At 39.0% G+C, this 17,104-nt stretch overlaps 2 protein-coding genes across 3 annotated transcripts in view; one reads left to right on the top strand and one right to left on the bottom strand.

Moving 5' to 3' along the window:
• Positions 1–1,711: 1,711 nt before the first annotated feature.
• LOC123977108 (IgGFc-binding protein-like) overlaps positions 1,712–17,104 on the bottom strand; it is a 17,913-nt gene continuing 2,520 nt past the window's right edge. Inside the window, exons 3-15 of the mRNA XM_046059606.1 lie at positions 12,053–12,158; positions 11,376–11,426; positions 9,065–10,315; positions 8,123–8,469; positions 7,440–8,022; positions 6,741–7,342; positions 5,815–6,648; positions 5,394–5,735; positions 4,655–5,222; positions 3,895–4,094; positions 2,782–3,153; positions 2,089–2,360; positions 1,712–1,748 (exon numbers count right to left, since the gene is read on the bottom strand). Of these exons, the coding sequence (XP_045915562.1) occupies positions 1,739–1,748; positions 2,089–2,360; positions 2,782–3,153; positions 3,895–4,094; positions 4,655–5,222; positions 5,394–5,735; positions 5,815–6,648; positions 6,741–7,342; positions 7,440–8,022; positions 8,123–8,469; positions 9,065–10,315; positions 11,376–11,418 (5,424 nt within the window). The 5' untranslated portion in view covers positions 11,419–11,426; positions 12,053–12,158 and the 3' untranslated portion in view covers positions 1,712–1,738. The remainder of the gene's footprint in view (positions 1,749–2,088; positions 2,361–2,781; positions 3,154–3,894; positions 4,095–4,654; positions 5,223–5,393; positions 5,736–5,814; positions 6,649–6,740; positions 7,343–7,439; positions 8,023–8,122; positions 8,470–9,064; positions 10,316–11,375; positions 11,427–12,052; positions 12,159–17,104) is intronic.
• Positions 14,837–16,773, top strand: LOC123977112 (extracellular matrix protein 1-like). Of its 2 annotated transcripts, none has more exons than XM_046059617.1 (4): positions 14,837–14,996; positions 15,092–15,348; positions 16,008–16,213; positions 16,366–16,773. In XM_046059617.1, the coding sequence occupies exons 1-3, from the start codon at positions 14,924–14,926 to the stop codon at positions 16,209–16,211; spliced, it is 534 nt and encodes a 177-aa protein (XP_045915573.1). In that variant the 5' UTR covers positions 14,837–14,923; the 3' UTR covers positions 16,212–16,213; positions 16,366–16,773. The 2 variants fall into 2 exon arrangements, with proteins under 2 accessions (XP_045915573.1, XP_045915574.1); XM_046059618.1 differs by having other exon boundaries at positions 16,008–16,223.

The following is a 17,104-nucleotide window of genomic DNA, read 5'->3' as shown; positions in this document are numbered from 1 at the left end:
AAATCCTTGTTTCTTGTCGTGTTCTCAATACAAACTTTAATCAAACATCTAACATGTCTACAGAAAAATTACTACACTTCAACATGTAAAGCTGTACTTGACTCCAGAGCACCTGTAAAATGCAAAAAGTCAAAGAGAAATGAAAAGAAAATGCTGACAAGCTGAGCGGAAATCGAGAAAGGACCATTTGATGGTTTCATATCAAAGTATAAAATACTATTCTTCAAAACCAATGAATTCTTTATGAGCTCTCCTCCTAGCCAACAAACTGAAGCCACCCCATTGATCAGTGAGCAATTTCTGATTGTTCACAAAACACAACCAAAATAAATTAAATAAAACTACACCGGTTTACCCTTATTCTTCACACTGCAAACACCACTGCCCTGCTCAACAACACTATGCACTTTAATGGACACAATGGTCAAATTAAAGAGGTTTTAAACAGTGTTAGTCCCATTATTTGATCAATTGTAAATAGCTCTCTGTCCGCTGGCTGCGTTCTGTCCTGCCTTAAGCCCGCAGTATGTAGCGTCATCAAAAGATTTAGAGAATACTGTTTAAATCTCAGTCTGGCTTCCATGCATAGCACCAGCTCTGCTCTCATCAAAGTGAAAAATAACCTTTTACTTGCAGCTGACACTGGTGATTAATTGATTTGAATTCTTCTGGATTTGAACTCTGCATTTGACATTGTGGATCACTCCATCCTACTGGATCGCCTTCAAAAGTGGGTTGGCATGAGGACACACAAATATATAAAATGCATGCTGGATTTCCCAAAATCTTCTCCACCTGAACAAAAGAATGAATCAGAAAGAGTTCTCTTTAGTCTAAAATCCATCCCTATTTTACAGGAACATCTTGGATCCTTGTCTTCTAACGTCAAACCTGTCAGAAACCTGGGTGTGATATTTCACCTTTCATTTGAAACACTAAATACAAATGTTGATTGATCATATTTTTATCCATTAAGGGCCCCTCAGCTCTGGAACTCCCCTCCTGAAGATCTGAGGCCTGCTGAATCTCTTCTGTCCAATCTGTTTCATTGATAGTATTTATGTTTATTTTATTATCATTCCCATATTTTGTGGGGTTGTCCAGTACAACAGGGATTTTAGCAAAACATAAAAGACCAGGTCAAAAACTCTCACCAAAAATAACTCAATGGACTCAAAGGCAAAAACAAGTAATGGAGTATCCTATATGACAGCATGACTGCAAATGAAAATGTTACAGACAGTAAGATTGTACCTGAGATTATATATTCATTTTGATTGCAAGTAGACTCTGTGCCCAATGTTTGAAACAGTTGTATCTTTACTTTGAAAAACAAATAAAGAATCCAAAAATAAAGGGTATAATTGAACCTGAAGAAGATTTTGCTTAAGTACCAACTTAGTTTTAATTTGTCCTGTAATATTAAAAACAATGGGATTCTAAGAAGAACCATAGTTCATTCTACTAGCTACAACTTTCTAGATCTGCTTGTCATTTCATCAGCCAGAAGACATTTTCGATGTTTGAGTATTATGATTTATTTGATGCATCCCGAAACCCATACAGAGTCACAAATGAAGAGCCATTTTTTTATTCACTGGAGTTATTTTACAAACCCATTTCATTAAAGCTTAAGGACAGTAATTAAAACTACCATTTTTTGAATAAATCTCTGAGAGCTGATTTAATTTTGAATTTTTTGCAGATGATGATTGATGTTGAGAAGATGATCGTTCTTTCACAAGTCACTGCAAAGAGACAAAAAAATTATTTAAATTGTGTTAAATGTGTTGCAGTTCTTTTTCACATGTATTATTTAATGTGAGGTCCACCAGACCTCATTTTGTAATTATATTCAGAAATGTTTTGTTATTGTTTATTTCTTACATGGAATGCCAAACATTACTTTTTACTGCACCGTGATAAACCAAATATTAATAGAAATACTATTTCAAAAGGTTGTTCTGACATTGAGTCCACTGTCACACATGTAGACCTCATTTCAACCTTACGTCTGGTGCTCAAAACAGATATAAGCAACTTAAACTCAAGGCTGAGGCTGCTTGGACCAGCCTGAATCCTACTCACCAGGTAGGGAAGTCTGGTGCAGAAAATGAGCCCATGTACTCCTGCATTGTTTCCTGTGAGAACCCCATGGTGTCTCTGAAGGGGAGGAATTTGTCACATGCTCCGCACACCTTGTCCACCATGCTGTCAGTAACAGTCACAATGACCTCCTGGGTGTTGGTGTAAAACAGCTGGAAGTGTGACGTCTGCTCGATGACTATGGTTTTCTCACTGGGTCTCACAGAGATATTATTTCTGTGCATGCTTGGGAGAACCACCTTTTTACCATTGACCTGTAAACAGCATCAAATTTATATTTTATTGTTTAATGTGAGGTCATGTTCAGATATCTGGATATCTGGTGTAGTTCATATAGTATCTACTGTAAATTCAACAGTTTGGGAAATAAGAAAATTTGATTCTTGCAGAGTTAGATGTGAAGACCCTAACAAAATCTGCCTACCAGCACCTCTAAAGCTCACTAATTAATTGACACGTTCTCTCATTTGTTTAAACCCGTACACAAGATGAAATGTGTGTTTATTTGCTGGGAGCTGTAACTTCCTGGAGTCTCTGAAACCTCACAGTGACAATAAGACTCCATAATGTCCTTGCTACCAACCAAGAAATAATCCACTTAATCCATCTTCTTATCTAATCCTTGACAAGAAAGAAAATTAGCTCACTTGCCAAAATGTTTTTAAAAATACTCACCCAGGTCTCCTGTTTGTCGTTAACAGTGACAGTCAGCTCATTGAAGTAGACATAAACAGCGACAACGCTCTTCACACCAGTTGCAGTGCATTCTTGAAGCATGGCCACAACCCTGAACCAGTCAGCAGATAATTCATCACAGTGTGCAATAATATCATAAGCCCCCATGACAGAGATAGTACCGGTCTGCCCACTGAAAATAGTAATGGAGCCTCCTGCCTCCATTCGACACTGTATGGGATAGCATCCAAAGATACCATGCTTGAACTGGCAGCTCTCTGTAGCTCTGCATGAAAAGTCCTCAACGTGGATACCAGATGTTGTACAGTTGATGCGTTGCTGACAGGTGTCAGATAGTGCAGACTGGCCAGTCTACAGAAGATAGTAAAGAAATTAACAGTATATGAGTCTGATATTATTGTAATTTTCCTACATTTCAATGCTGTTCAATTTTACAAAAAGCATATTCTTTTTATCAGATAGAGAAATTGTATTACTTTTATTTTTCATACTGGCATTCTGTATGTAGATTCGGTGCATATTTAGTGGGTGTACATGATGCAATGCTTGTATATTTACATATATCGAAGGTATGGGTGAGATGAGTTAGTCAGCTGAGTTGAAACAGTGGTTTGAGTCTCTGGTTTTCATTCATTTCCAAATGCTATAGAAATCAACATGAGAAGACTTGACACTAGCTTGAGCTTCAGTAATTTTACTTTTTGCATAAAGGAGCAAGATATTTGCAACAGGAGTTTGTCGAAACCAAAATAGAGCTAAAAGAAAAATGGAAATTGGACTTTGCTAGATGGACAGAAATACGTGTTTAAAATAATGCTAATGTTGCACTGTTACTGCTCAATGTGTGAATAGGAAACTGTTTCCTGACTCTTTCACCAAAGCAACTCTGATACTATGTCAATGTCGCGTTTACAGCTTGTTCCGACGCTCACAAGTGGCCAAACAAAATACAGGTTAGCCAGTGTGTTCACTACGATGGCTTGCCTATTAAGTTTCTGAAATGAGTACAATGACTAAAAACATACGTCAGCCAGTGTAATACGAGAGTATTGTCAAACTGGGGACTGAGGGATACGTTTACTAATACTATACCTTATAGGTACGTCCATTGTAGTAACAACTGCAATCCTCCAGGACAACACACCCAGTCCCATTGTAGAAGTAGCCTTCATTACAGACACAGCCCTCAGTACAAGTGGTGGGGCAGGTGATGGTGTCAGTTAGACCAGGACACGGAGAGGCACAGGTTTCAGAGCAGATCTGGTAGTGACTGTTGTCAGGACACTGAATAGCTTCAAATAAAAAGAATATCAAGATGAATTAATGCAACAAATGTATAATTCTAAATTCCTGGACAATAAAAAGATGGACAGACTACAGAACTACACTCTGTATCGGTATTAAAAATTGACATAGTTACTGACAGTTATGAGTTGGTAAAGGTGCCTTGTTTTTACAGGTAGTGCTTCTCACCAAAACAAATTCTATCCTTGCCTTCTAACAAACATGTTAAGTGCATTTGCTTTTTCTGTCAACATTTGTAAAGATGATTTGCACTGCAATGTTCATATCCATGTTCGCTATCTAGTCTTCTTCTGCACTGCCTTTATTTCATTGTAGAAACATTGTAACATAGAATGAAATCACATCCAAACAAAAAGACAGGGCTCCATAGTGCTACTAGTGGTCAAAAACACCACACGATACCATTAATGTTTTTGGGTCCCTACAATGATGCTGTGAGATAGAAAAGTGATAGATATGGAAATGAAGATCATAACATTTTGCATCTGAGAAGGGAGCCATCATTCATCACAGAGACAAGATTGCAAAGCAATCAACAATTACTTACAGCAGAAATCAGGCTTCCTCCAGTTTTTGATCTTTACTCCAATGGTCTGACAGTCAGTCATGTACGCTGAGATGATGTGGCAGAGAACGTTGCGGTCTCCCTTAGACATGCACACGTCATAGACACAGTCTTTGTAGTAAGAATCGGGACTTAGTTGGCTGTGGCAAGCAGCAAAGGCACCATTAGGATCTGTGATAATTCCACAGTCTTTCTCAAAGACTTCCTTTTGTGCGCTGTCACATTTGGGGCACTGGTTGCCGCTGCAGCCATCATCACAGACCACCCCTGGCACAGCCACCTTCCAGGCTGCTCCAAAGGCCTTGCTGTCGTTGGTCTTTTTTCCGTCAGGTAGCTCATAATCATCTTTGTTGGTGTCATTAAAATTTCCACACAGACCACAAGTTTTGCCCTTGTAGCTTCCAGGAACAGTGACTTGTACTTTGTAGATCATATCATAAGTCACTTTCAGGCCAAAGTCGGTTGTGATAGCATAATGAAAGCCCTCTTGGAAAACTTCCACTTTTCCCTCATTGAGGTTAAGTGGAATGGTTGTCAAAATGCCATTCAGCTGGAGAACACAAAGAAAAGGATCAGCTGTGTTAAGCTTTACTTTGAGATGTATCACTGCTCTAGTAGCTATATATAGTGGAATTTCTATTATCACTAGAAATTCAGGATAAAAAATGAATGAGTAAAGAAGTAATACATTAGTCAACAGCCCCTATAAATTATTACTAACCATGACCGTTCGAAGTTGATTCATTCGGAGGACCAGGGTGTAGCCGTACACCTCCACGGCAACAAGCTTGGCTACAGACAAATTTGGCTCGTCTGTCCCTGTCCACTTCTCATTCTCCACTACCACAGAGAAGCTTTTGAGCCGTGAGCCTTCCAGGTGGCATGATTTAGCTGCGGTGTAGGTGCAGGTGCCTTGGAAGTCATAGTGATGGTTGTCAAAGGTTGTGTAATGCGGATCACCCAAGATAGTGCAGGTTCCATTTCCCAATGGTTGACATGAGCGAACATGCTTGGTAAGCATACACTTCTCAAATGGCCCACAAGAGTGCTTCTCACAAGTCACCTAACGTAACAGTGGAATTTTAAGAACTAAAAAGGTAGAGTAAAAATTGATAAGTAGGTGTACTGTATAAAAAGCTTACCATGCCATTAGAGGTGCATGTGCAGTTGTGCTGGCAGTCCGATGACAGAAAACTCTGTCCCTTCCTATAATATTTGTCTTGGTACAGGCAACCACATTGATTAAGAGGCACACACTGGTGTTCACTGAGTAGGAAGCCTTCCTTGCACACCCAAGTTTCCTGGCAGGGCCTCTTGCAACCAATGGGAGGCAACCCGGTGTCACAGGTTGCATGGCAAACATCGCCGCAGTGTTCATAGACACTGTTGTTAGGATGCATCATGTTAGATATGGGACAGAAGTTGTTTGTCCTCCACTGTGACACATTGACTCCTTTCTTCTGGCATTCTATTGTGTAACTGCGGAGATGACTACACCAGGAGCCTTCCTTGCCATTGTAAAGGCAAGTATCATACACACAATTCTTAAAAATGCCTTCAGGACTTATGATGGCATGACATTCGCGGAAGGGGCCTGTGGGGTTTCGTATTAAACCGCAGTACTTATCGGTCTCATATATCTCTTTCTGGGTGATGTCACAGTTGGGACAGTTGTTGTTGCAGCCATCAACACAGCCTGGGATCTCGGCGACCCTCCAACTTTTTCCTAGTTCCTCTGCAGACGCCGCAAGGGTGCCATTCTTCAACTTTAGGTCATCTTTGGAATTGCTATTGTAATTGCCACACAGACCACACATGGCATCAGCATATGTACTGGGAACTTTGACATGTACTATTGAATTGCAGTCATAGGAGACTTGCAGCCCAAATTCAGTCTTTATCTCAACAGCGTCACTAATCATGTAGACTGTGATGTTTTTGAGTTTGACAGGTAAGTTGGTAAGTTCTCCATTTATCTGCAAAACAAAATTGTTTAATTCAGGACTGGACATATTTTCATGACTAAAAATCCATCATACTGTGATAAATTAGCTACAGTGAGTCTTACCTGGACTGAGCCTTTGTGCTGTCTTGTGACAACAATCGAATATCCATAAACTTTGACCTCTACCAACTTTGCACCAGAGACAACTCTTCTGCCACTGGCATCGTTTTGCACAAAAATGTCAAACTGTTGCAGGGAAGAATCTTTTGAGCAGACCTCAGCCAATTGATACACACAGGTGCCGTGGAAGTTGTAATCATGCCCATCAAAGGTCTTGAAGTGAGGGCCACCAGTCATGCTGCACTCACCATAAGAAATCGGGTGACACCCAATAAGGCCATCGTCCTTCTTGCACTCATACCCCTGGTGACAACCTGGTCTTTCACAATCAACTTCCTTGGTAGCTTGGTTGCATGTGCACCTCGCTGTACATAGGTCATCAGTAAGGAAAGAGGCTCCAGCCTCTATGTAGTGGCCTCTGTATACGCATCCACACTGGCCCTTAGGGACACACTTTGTGCCGCTAAGCAGGAAGCCCCCATCACAGACACAGGTCTCCACACAGCTTTTGTTGCACTTGGTGGCAGCATCTGGGTTTTCACAGGTGGCAGGGCAGGCATTCCCACAGAACTCATAATGGCTGTTCTCTGGGCATGAGGGTGGAGCTATTTCAGACAAAATTATATCATCAACAACATGTTAACATTAAAGAATGCAGGAAAAACTGAAAAAGTACTCTCTCTTTTCAATGGATTTACTCACAGCAACGGGCGAGGTGTCTCCAGTCATAAATTTTGATGCCGGCCCTCTGACAGGCATCGGCATACACCTGCAAGGTGTTACACAGGAAGTTCTGCATCCCCTCACCCATGCACACATCATACATACACATCTCATGTAAGACTTTGGGGTCAATGACAGCATTACAGTCACTGAGCGGTCCACCCATGATTTTGCTGAGAAGACCACAGAACATCCTGTCAGCCAGGCTGTCAAAAAAGCTGTTGTTGTCACAAGTTTCACACTGGCCTGCGCATTCATCTCGACACTGAAAATCATCTGGCACATCAGGAACCCTCCAGCTCTTGCCCAAGGCTGATACACTGCTGGTCTGTGAGCCAGTAGGAGTCAACAAGTCATCCTCTTTTTTGCTGTTGAAGTTTCCACACAGGCCGCACACCTTGCCAGAAAAAATTCCCGGGACTTTGATGACAAGATACTCCTTCCAGTCATACTGCACTGTCAGGCCAAAATCTGTCTCAACAACGACAGAGAGGCCGCTTGGGTATAGCTTCACCTTGCCATTGTCCAGGTTGATCGGGAGATTCCACAATGTGTAGTTCATCTAAAACATATCCACAGATTTTTTTCAATTAATTGCATAAATAGCAGAGCTTCTCCGTGAATAACATAAGTACTCCAGTTTCCTAAAATACCTTACTTACCCTGACAAGACCAAACTCTGATCGTACAATGGTCATAGTGTACCCGTAGACCTTGATCGTCACTTTGCCGACAAATGTGACCCTTGAATCAGCTAGTTTATTATTCTGAGAATCAACCTCAAAAGCTGGGTGATCTTCATCAACATGGCAGTTCTTGACCATCGTGTAGGTGCAATTGCCCATGAAGTTGTAGTAGTTGCCATCAAATGTGTGGTAGTGAGGATCGCCCATGGCCCAGCAGGTACCTGCTTTAATGGCTGGTGGTTTTTTGACACATGCTGGGGAGTTTCCTTTCATCTGGCACACTTCATCCTCTGAACATTTTATGGTGCTGCAGTCATGTTTCACTGACACAATGAGAGGACAAATTTAAATGTAAATTTTTACAATACTATACTATAATTACTTTATACTTTGCTTTTTTATAATGTACTATACTATGTTTTGATATGTTATACTATGCTTGAGTATGCTGTACTGTACTCTACTGTGCTATGAAATAATATTCTGATTCATACTACACTTTATTATGCTATACCATGTTAATGCTATGCTGTATTGTACTGTGGTTGTTCAGCACATTAGCCATGATATGTTCAACTATGCCATACCATGCTACTGCTATGCCATGCTATGCTATATTGTACTGTACTATGCTCTGCTGTGATATACTATACTATGGTAGGCCATGTTATGCTATGCTATACTGCGCTGTTCTGATTGCATTATACTCTACCACACTATGCTCTACTACGTCCTACTACACTTTTTTTACACAATATTAACTGTGTCACACAATGTTTTGCTATGCTATGCTACATTGTACCATGTTGTGTTATGCTCAATTATGCTTTGCTGTCCTTTAATATAGTGCTCTGTGCTAAACTATGCTGTGCTATTCTATAAGCTTTGTTACATTATATTGTAATTCTTTTAACCTACCTGCTTGGTCTGCAGCTGCAGGGGATCCATAGCCATTAGCATAAGTAACACCAAAACTGTAGACTCCAAATGAAGAGCTGGGGTGAGAGATCTGATAAGAGTTTTCCCCAGTGCTATAGTATATCTCAGCCCAGGAGAAATCAGTCCCATCTACTTTTTGCCATTTGAAGTTAGCAGACTGTGGCTTGGGGTCAATATTGATGCCATCCAGGTCTTTGGTCTGAGCCACAACTATGATGTTGTTGTAGAAATCACCCTGTCCCGCCAGGGAGTAGGAAGTGCTGAAATGTTTTGTGGGCATTATCGTCATCAGGAAGGGATCAAAATACTGTGGTGAATCTTCAGGGCCACCGTTGAATTCAAATAGGACCTGGATACCCTTGTCAGATGTTAAATACATAGCATGGGGCCACTGAGAGTAGAGCTCGACAGTTTTTCCTGCTAATATAGTGTAATTCTGGACCTGTCCATTAACATTAATGCTAATTTTGGTGGGCTGGGATGCTTGGACGAAAACACTGTCGTGTAAAAAGGTAAAGAAGTTATGATAAGGTAAAGGCGCAATGATGAATTCTTTTCCCCAGCTGTTTACAGGAAGAAGTTGTTCATACACATGGTTGCAGGAGGTGTACTTCTGAAAACAGCTATGTCCAGAGGTGACAGCAACAGGAAGGATTGAGACTACTTTAGTACCACTCAGATCATCCTGACTCTGGATCTGAACAGTCTCAAATGCCTCTAGCTTTATGGTCACCTTGCTTCCTCTCCTGTAATATTTCCCTTGGAATCTGACAGAGCCCTGCAGGAAAATCTCAACAGAGTTGGGAGCCTTGTGGTTGGTGATAGAAAATTCTTTAAAGGTGCCTGTCTGAGAGCTGTAGGGAGTGAATATGACATACTCAGTCCCCCAGTCCTTCACTGGGTAAACCACAGAGGTGTCTGCCGTGAATTTCTTATAGTTGAGAGACATTACAGTGACATCTTGGCTAGCCTCGATCAGCACAGCCTGACGGGACTTTTTGCTGCCTTTCATCTCTACACTGTCGGGTAGCTTGAAGGAAACACTCTTACCAGGATTTATTTCCCTCTCATAGACCCCACCCACAGCAGTCACCTTGACCTTGGTGCTGCCTTGTGAAGAGGGCAGAGCTGCAACCTCAACCAAGAAACGAGTATCCCTACCATCACTCCCAAGGTTTTGCATGAAAGATGTGGCAAACTCTCTTCCTGCTGGTAAGGCAGAGCAGAGCCCTGGAAAAATTACAAGGATGAAGAGTATGAACAGTGGTGGATGGATAATAAATCTCTGTTACAAGTTAAAGTACTGCAGATTATTTTCTCCATGAATTGATTAATAGTTTGTTTGTGACACCTTCACAATGCTAGTTTTATCCACCCAACAGTCCAGACCTCAACATTATTGACAATACGTTAATGTTATTCAAATAATTAAAAGGAAAAGCAGCAAGTGTTCACATTTGTTAAGCTGGAACCATGAAATGATTTTACTCTAAAAATGACTTATAACAATTATCCAAATAGTTGCTAATTAATTTTCTGTCAAATGACTGATTGATTAATCGACTAATCGATCGAGCAGGAAGTGGTGAGAAAAGAAAATAGTACAAGTGCCTCAAAGTTGTACATAAGTACAGTACTTGAGTAAATGTACTTAGATAAAAGTACTCAGGTATTTTAGTCAAGTAAAAGTAGCAATACTACAGTGTAGAAATACACTGTTATAAGTAAAAACCATGCATTCAGAATTGTACTTAAAAAGAACAAATGCATTAGCATAGAAATATTCTTCAGGTAAAAGAAAAAGTACTCATCATGCAGAATGGCCCATTTCAGAATAATGTAATTATGTCATTGCTTGATAATTACTGATATATTCATATGTACAAAACTTTAATGGTGCAGCTGGTAAAGGGGTTAATTTGACTTAATATACTTAATGACTTAATATTCTGCTGATTAGCTTGTGAATTTCACCCCGGGATCAATAAAGCCTTATCTTAGCTTAACCTATAATAAAACATAATAATTTAATTATATTTTGTATTAATAATCTGCATCTGCAAAGTAACTACTGACTAAAGTTATCAAATTAATGTACTGGAGTATAAGTATTAAGTAGCATAAATGGAAAAAAATGTTTAGTTTATTTAATGGTTAACAAAAATAAAATTGTTCTGACAGTTTCCAAAGTTTAAGGTGAAAATAGGAATATTGGAATATAACATAGTAAGAGATTTTCCAGGAAAGTGCATGGAAATTAGTAATAAGTTGACTTTGTCAGTTGACTTACCTCCCAGCAGTAATCCCACAAGGCAGCAGACCAGCCCTGTCATTGTTAAACCTGAAATAATGCAAGCACATTCGAAAAAATTAACCATTAAAAAGTTTGAAGACAACAGGACACAAACATAGACTCACAAACACTGGTCTTGGAGACAAATATACAATTTCTAGTCTTATCTCACTCTTGAAATTCTAAAAATCTAACCTCTATATTTCTATAAATATAAAAAATGTAAAATCACAGGGGCCACAAGCTTTTGTTTGTGTGGAGCGCTCCAGTGGTAGAAAAACTGTGAAAGGACTTTTACAAGAAGAAGAGTAGGGATTTCTGGCACACGTTCGCCCACTTCCACAGTGCACGGAGAACTTAAGAGGTCAAAACCCCAGAAACACTGAAAGTATAATAAAGTAACTCTTTATACTACAAGTGTTGCTGGGTTTTTGACCTCTTCAGACTTCCATTTACAACTAATAGACTAACTCATCAAAGTTGAAAATTCCAATAAACCACATTTTAGGTTTGAGATACACACAAGTTTGCCTACATGTTGCTCCAAAATCACTGTAAGAGGCCGAAGACAGTTTTACCATTCAAAGAGTTTTACAGATGTGTTTTACGATGTCAGTCCTTCAGGCAACATAACAATCATCCTTATAGTTATTAAATTTGCAAATCAACCTTACCTGCACCAGAAAACCAAGGATCTGCTAAATGGCATCTCAATTGATGGCCTTTTTATTTGTCTAGGTGATCCAGAGGAAGCCAATCAGGGAGAAGGTGTCACGCTGCCTGCACAGATGCCAAGTCACCATCTGATTAATCACATGGCAACATTTTCTCTTTGCATGTGGACATCTAACACGTGTTGACTTGTTAGGACCTTGCTTAAAGTATGTAAACAGGTGTAAGACTCGTCTCATTCTGTGGAGGCGAATTTAAATTGTATCTGAGAATGGATGGAAAACACACATTAGGTTTTCACCAGACTGTAATGTTAAATTAGATGTTGGAGAATGTCTAAGACTGTGCTTAGCTTCCTGTTCAAACTATTCAAGTTTGACTTAACTAATAGACTGTTAGGCCCTGCATGGGATTGGATTTTTGCCCTCAAATATTAAACATTTACAGATAAGTGCCAGTCTGAGGCATAAATAATCTTTCTATTCTCTCTCTCTATTGTAAGGGCCTTGGATACCAAAAAACAAAACAAATAACAAAATAAAATGTGGGTTACAACAGTGCAACATTTGTGCAGTATGAGAAAGGATAAAAATCCAATGAGTCTCTATTTGACATTTGCAGATTGGATTTGTGATAATGGTGCATACGTTAAGGGTGGAGAATGGTCATATCTGAAGTCACACCCTAAGAAACACCTGAAGCACAAAACAAACCAATTAAATACCGATGAGCACATATTCATGTTGTGAAATAAATGATTAAACAAATATGAAAAATGCTTCTAATATTAGCTGGAAAAGAATGGTAGTTATCCAATCAATCATTCACATTTTACTAACGCTTTTATCCAAAGCAACTTACAATTGCTATTTATGTCAGAGGTCGCACGCCTCTAGGGGTATCTTGCTCAGGGACACATTTGTGTTTCACAGTGGATTTGGATTTGAACCTGAGTCTCTCACACCAAAGGCATGTGTCTTATCCACTACACCATCACCACCCACCACCTTTTTAAGGGCACAAAACAGACAGCAGGGATGACTATGCGAGACTGAATTTTAGGGAGTGAAAAACTATTAAAGTGATTCACTGAGTGCATCCTTCATTTTTCTCACATAGCAAATCAAAACACAGTCTGTAGATAACAACATGAGACGAGATGTTCAGCATTTTTAGTGAGTGTCCTTTGATAACAGTATGCGCACTCAGCCAGTTTTTGAAAACAGAAGGTTTAATGTCGGTTCAGTTTTGGTATTGTTTTGATAAACATGCCATTCTGTGCCATGTTCCTCCCCCACTTTATCCAGTCAACAAAGAATCACTGACATGCCAAACAAAGTGCTCAAGATAAATTTGGGATAGATTTTCTTTCTACTAGTTCATTTTCTTAAAAAAAAAAAAGTCCACATTCATGCATTAATTTACTACATCCTAAATGAAATGTTGCACATGGAAAGTGAACATTTTGACATGTGTTTCTCACAGTTCAGGTGGCCTACAGTTTTAGTTTTACTAGCTTTGAAGTAGACTTGTGCTTTATCTATTACAATCCTAAAAAGTGGTTTATTACAATATTTATTACTATTATTATTATTACTATATTATTACTATACTTGATGGGACTCTAAGGCTTTATGTTTAAATATGTTGGGAGATTTGTCTGTCCATTATCTAAAAATATTTTTATGGTTTTTATTACCTCTGAAAAGGTTTTAGGGCAAAACATACTCTCATATTTGATCACAAATAGTTGATACAGAGAAATGTTGGAATACATTTAATGTATTTTTCCAAACATTCAAGAGTGGCAAAAATATTTTTTTTGTTAAGTGCTTGTGTGTGTCCGGTTGCCTTTTTAATTTGAGATAAGTAATCTTGGTAGTAATGCATTTGCATTTGGTGTAAGAATAAAAGGGACGGCCTACTGTCTTGTGGGATTCCTGCTGTGTGGTAAATCATAGCATAATGTTTTGAGTTCTGTGTGTTGATATGATATCTGCTTTTCACGTGTCAGTAGAAAAAGCACAGGTGTAACTCCTGGTCCTGGTATTGTTCATGCAGGTTTACTGTCACACTGTCATGGCTTAATGGGACACTTGAATGGAACAGAGCCATTGTTAATGTTATCAAGGATCATATACACCTGATACATTATACATACTGATTATGTATTAGTAACACCTGTACTTTTCCTCTAATGATAATTCAAAAGGTCTATTAGAACATGTGTCAACATGGACTTGATTAATTATATCGTCTATGAATGTACACTTAAATGACCTTAGCCAAAGAGCTTCTTGTAAAAATTATTTTGCATGTTCAAACACACATTTTGTGTTTATCTTTTTTTGTAATTAGCATTTTTATTTTAGATTTTCATTTACTGATTTTATTGATATAAGCATAGTAACTTTCTCAACAAATGAAATTATTTCAAGGTCTGTCCATATTTACAATGGGTTCCAAGTAGTCTTCCCACTTTGCCACATATTTCTTCGTCCTACCCTTAAAGACATCTGTTCATATGATGCCACTTTTTTTCCCGTGAGCCATTCTTGAAAAGAGGGCTCTCCTGGATTCCTCCAGTGTGTCCCTATAATTTGCTTTTTTACCATTACACTGATCTGAATAAACTTCTTGGCTTCACAGTGAATTGGGTGTTTATCTTGACACCACACACGCACACACTTTGACACAGACACTACCACTTCCTCTCGACCCATCCACCCCCACTTCCAATCATTTCACGCCCACAGAGTCACTCCTCTCACCCATATAAGCTGGTGGTTGAGCCAGTCATAATATTTTTGATCAACTTGCTGGAGAAAAATCTGCCTTTTCCAAATCCACACTTCTACTAGAACCCTACAGCTATGATTTCAATTGGAGGCCTCACAGGATTTTGGATAATTGCACTGCTGACTCTTCATGGTGCCGATGTGGCAGGTAATTTCTTCTACATTTTTTGAGTATTTTATATGCAATGTACTCTTCAAACTGCAATGTTAACTTCTGTGCTGCTTTATGTTCTATTTCCCCAGAGACCCACAGAAACTCTTTAAACGAGCCTGACGTCCCTTTCCCGCCTGCCCGCCCCACGGCTCAGAACCTGGCTGCCATTTGCTATTACAGTCAGGGTCGTCCCAGATACCTAGCCAGCTTCTTCCTGAAGTCTGGTGCCAGCTTCTTCCGCCGCTGTGGAGACGCCATCAACCGTCTGGAGTCGTGGTACAGTTTGTGCTGCAGTGGGCAAGTAGCAGTGCAGAGCTACCAGATCCTCTGCTGCACCCAACAAGCTGTGAGTCTCTGCTTGTGTGTTTGTGTTTGTTTTGGGGAGAAACTCAGTTCCCGATCCAAAAGACAAATAAAGACAGACACAACTGACAATGAACAAACATTATGAATAGTAAAGTTGATATTCAAGGTGAGGAAGCCTGACTGCTTTAGTGAGATACATCAGATAAAGTATTCCAATTATATATCATAAAGTATTCCAATCACTTATCAAAAACTGCTATTACATTTTGTGCATTTTCACCTTCAACAGCAAGCACAAATACTCACAGAGTTAGTAGTTTTAAGTTATTTCCCCCCTGTTATTTCCATTTTGTTTTTCTGTAGGGTCCTCTACATAAACTAATAGATGTATAGGTTCCCTCATATACCTAAGATTATTTTAGTCATAATTCAAAAACTGAATAAAAGGTCTTTTCATACTAGGAAAGACAAATGGTGACAAAGATACCTCAATTTCTCAGTTCTTACAGAATCACCATCAGTAGATTAAAAGATAAATGACAATAAAAGTATTTAAGGAATTCCTGTATACCTTTTACTAGTCTCATTTACTGTAAAGACATCTACTGAGTGAACAAAGGGTGATGCGAATTTGTGAGGATGAGGTGTGCTTTTCTCTGACTCTTGGGAAACAAGACAATAAGTACCTTTTTCTTGCAGTGGAAACAAGCCCTGTCCCAGTTCTGTATGGAAGAATATGCCACCATGACTCTTCCATATGAGTGCTGTGCAAAAACAGGAGAAGTGCGGTGGAAGTGCTTCGACAGCCAGCTGCCAAACCCAAACTATGAACCAATCCCAGGCTACACTGCACCCCTAGTCCCCCAGGAGCCAGGATTCATCTTCAATGCCAATGCTTGTTAAAGGTAGAAAACGGTAAAATGTAAATATTATACATTATAAAGAGAAACACAGCAAAACAGTTATCTAAAAGTATCTATATGTGATAAAATAATGATTTTTGTGTGATTAAGCTAATAGAGATAATGCTGAACTAATATTGTTGTGCATCTTGCAGATCACAGATGGTCAGAGAAGGACAGGACATGCTGATTGTGTTAATACAGGATGATAACAGCTGAAGTCGGTGATTATTTTGACAGCTCTGTATTTTAACCAAGCTCTGTCACAATCACAGGAAATAAATTGTTTTTGTTCACTGTTATAACTCAAATAAATTGTGTCCTGAGTGGATTTCATAGTTTCTTACATTTGCTGTAGTATTCTTTTAGAGAAATAAAAGTGAAATAAATACATGAAAGTTCTGTTGTCACTCAACAAGCTATATTCACATAACTATAGAGAAACATCACACTGGCTGCTTCAAATAAGAAAAAGGTTGATCATGAAGAAAAGTTTGACTGTCCTGCTTAGTCTGAATAGCAAAGTGTAAAAGTCATAAATAAACATTTAAAACAAATCTTAACCCTGTTTGACTGAGATGTTATATATTAAGTGTTATTTGCTGCAGACCACGACAACCAGAAGAATGAGCGGAACATTTTCTGTTTGGTTTCAAAATAAAAGACAATATTGTAAATCTAAATAACCTAAACCTGCAGAAACTTAAAGAAATAGTATTATTTGTGATAATAAAAAAACCCAAATACAATCAAATGGGGGCATTTCTACTTATGGTTGTATGTTTTGCTAAATATTTTGTTTTCTATCACGCTTTCTGTTTAAAATAGACCTTTTACTGTGTGCAGAGTATCGAGAGGTTGCATTTACAGAGGTACTGTTTTGCTGCAGTGTAA

Source organism: Micropterus dolomieu, linkage group LG09 (assembly GCF_021292245.1).
Source record: "Micropterus dolomieu isolate WLL.071019.BEF.003 ecotype Adirondacks linkage group LG09, ASM2129224v1, whole genome shotgun sequence".
In the NCBI taxonomy this organism is placed as follows: domain Eukaryota; kingdom Metazoa; phylum Chordata; class Actinopteri; order Centrarchiformes; family Centrarchidae; genus Micropterus; species Micropterus dolomieu.
Note: the sequence above shows the minus strand (reverse complement) of the source record. Positions and strands in the feature narration are given on the sequence as shown.

Coding starts and splice junctions, on each gene's coding strand:
- LOC123977112 (XM_046059617.1), top strand. CDS start 14,924: ATGATTTCAATTGGAGGCCTCACAGGATTTTGGATAATTGCACTGCTG. Junction 14,997..15,091: donor TCATGGTGCCGATGTGGCAG/GTAATTTCTTCT, acceptor CTATTTCCCCAG/AGACCCACAGAAACTCTTTA. Junction 15,349..16,007: donor TCTGCTGCACCCAACAAGCT/GTGAGTCTCTGC, acceptor TTTTTCTTGCAG/TGGAAACAAGCCCTGTCCCA.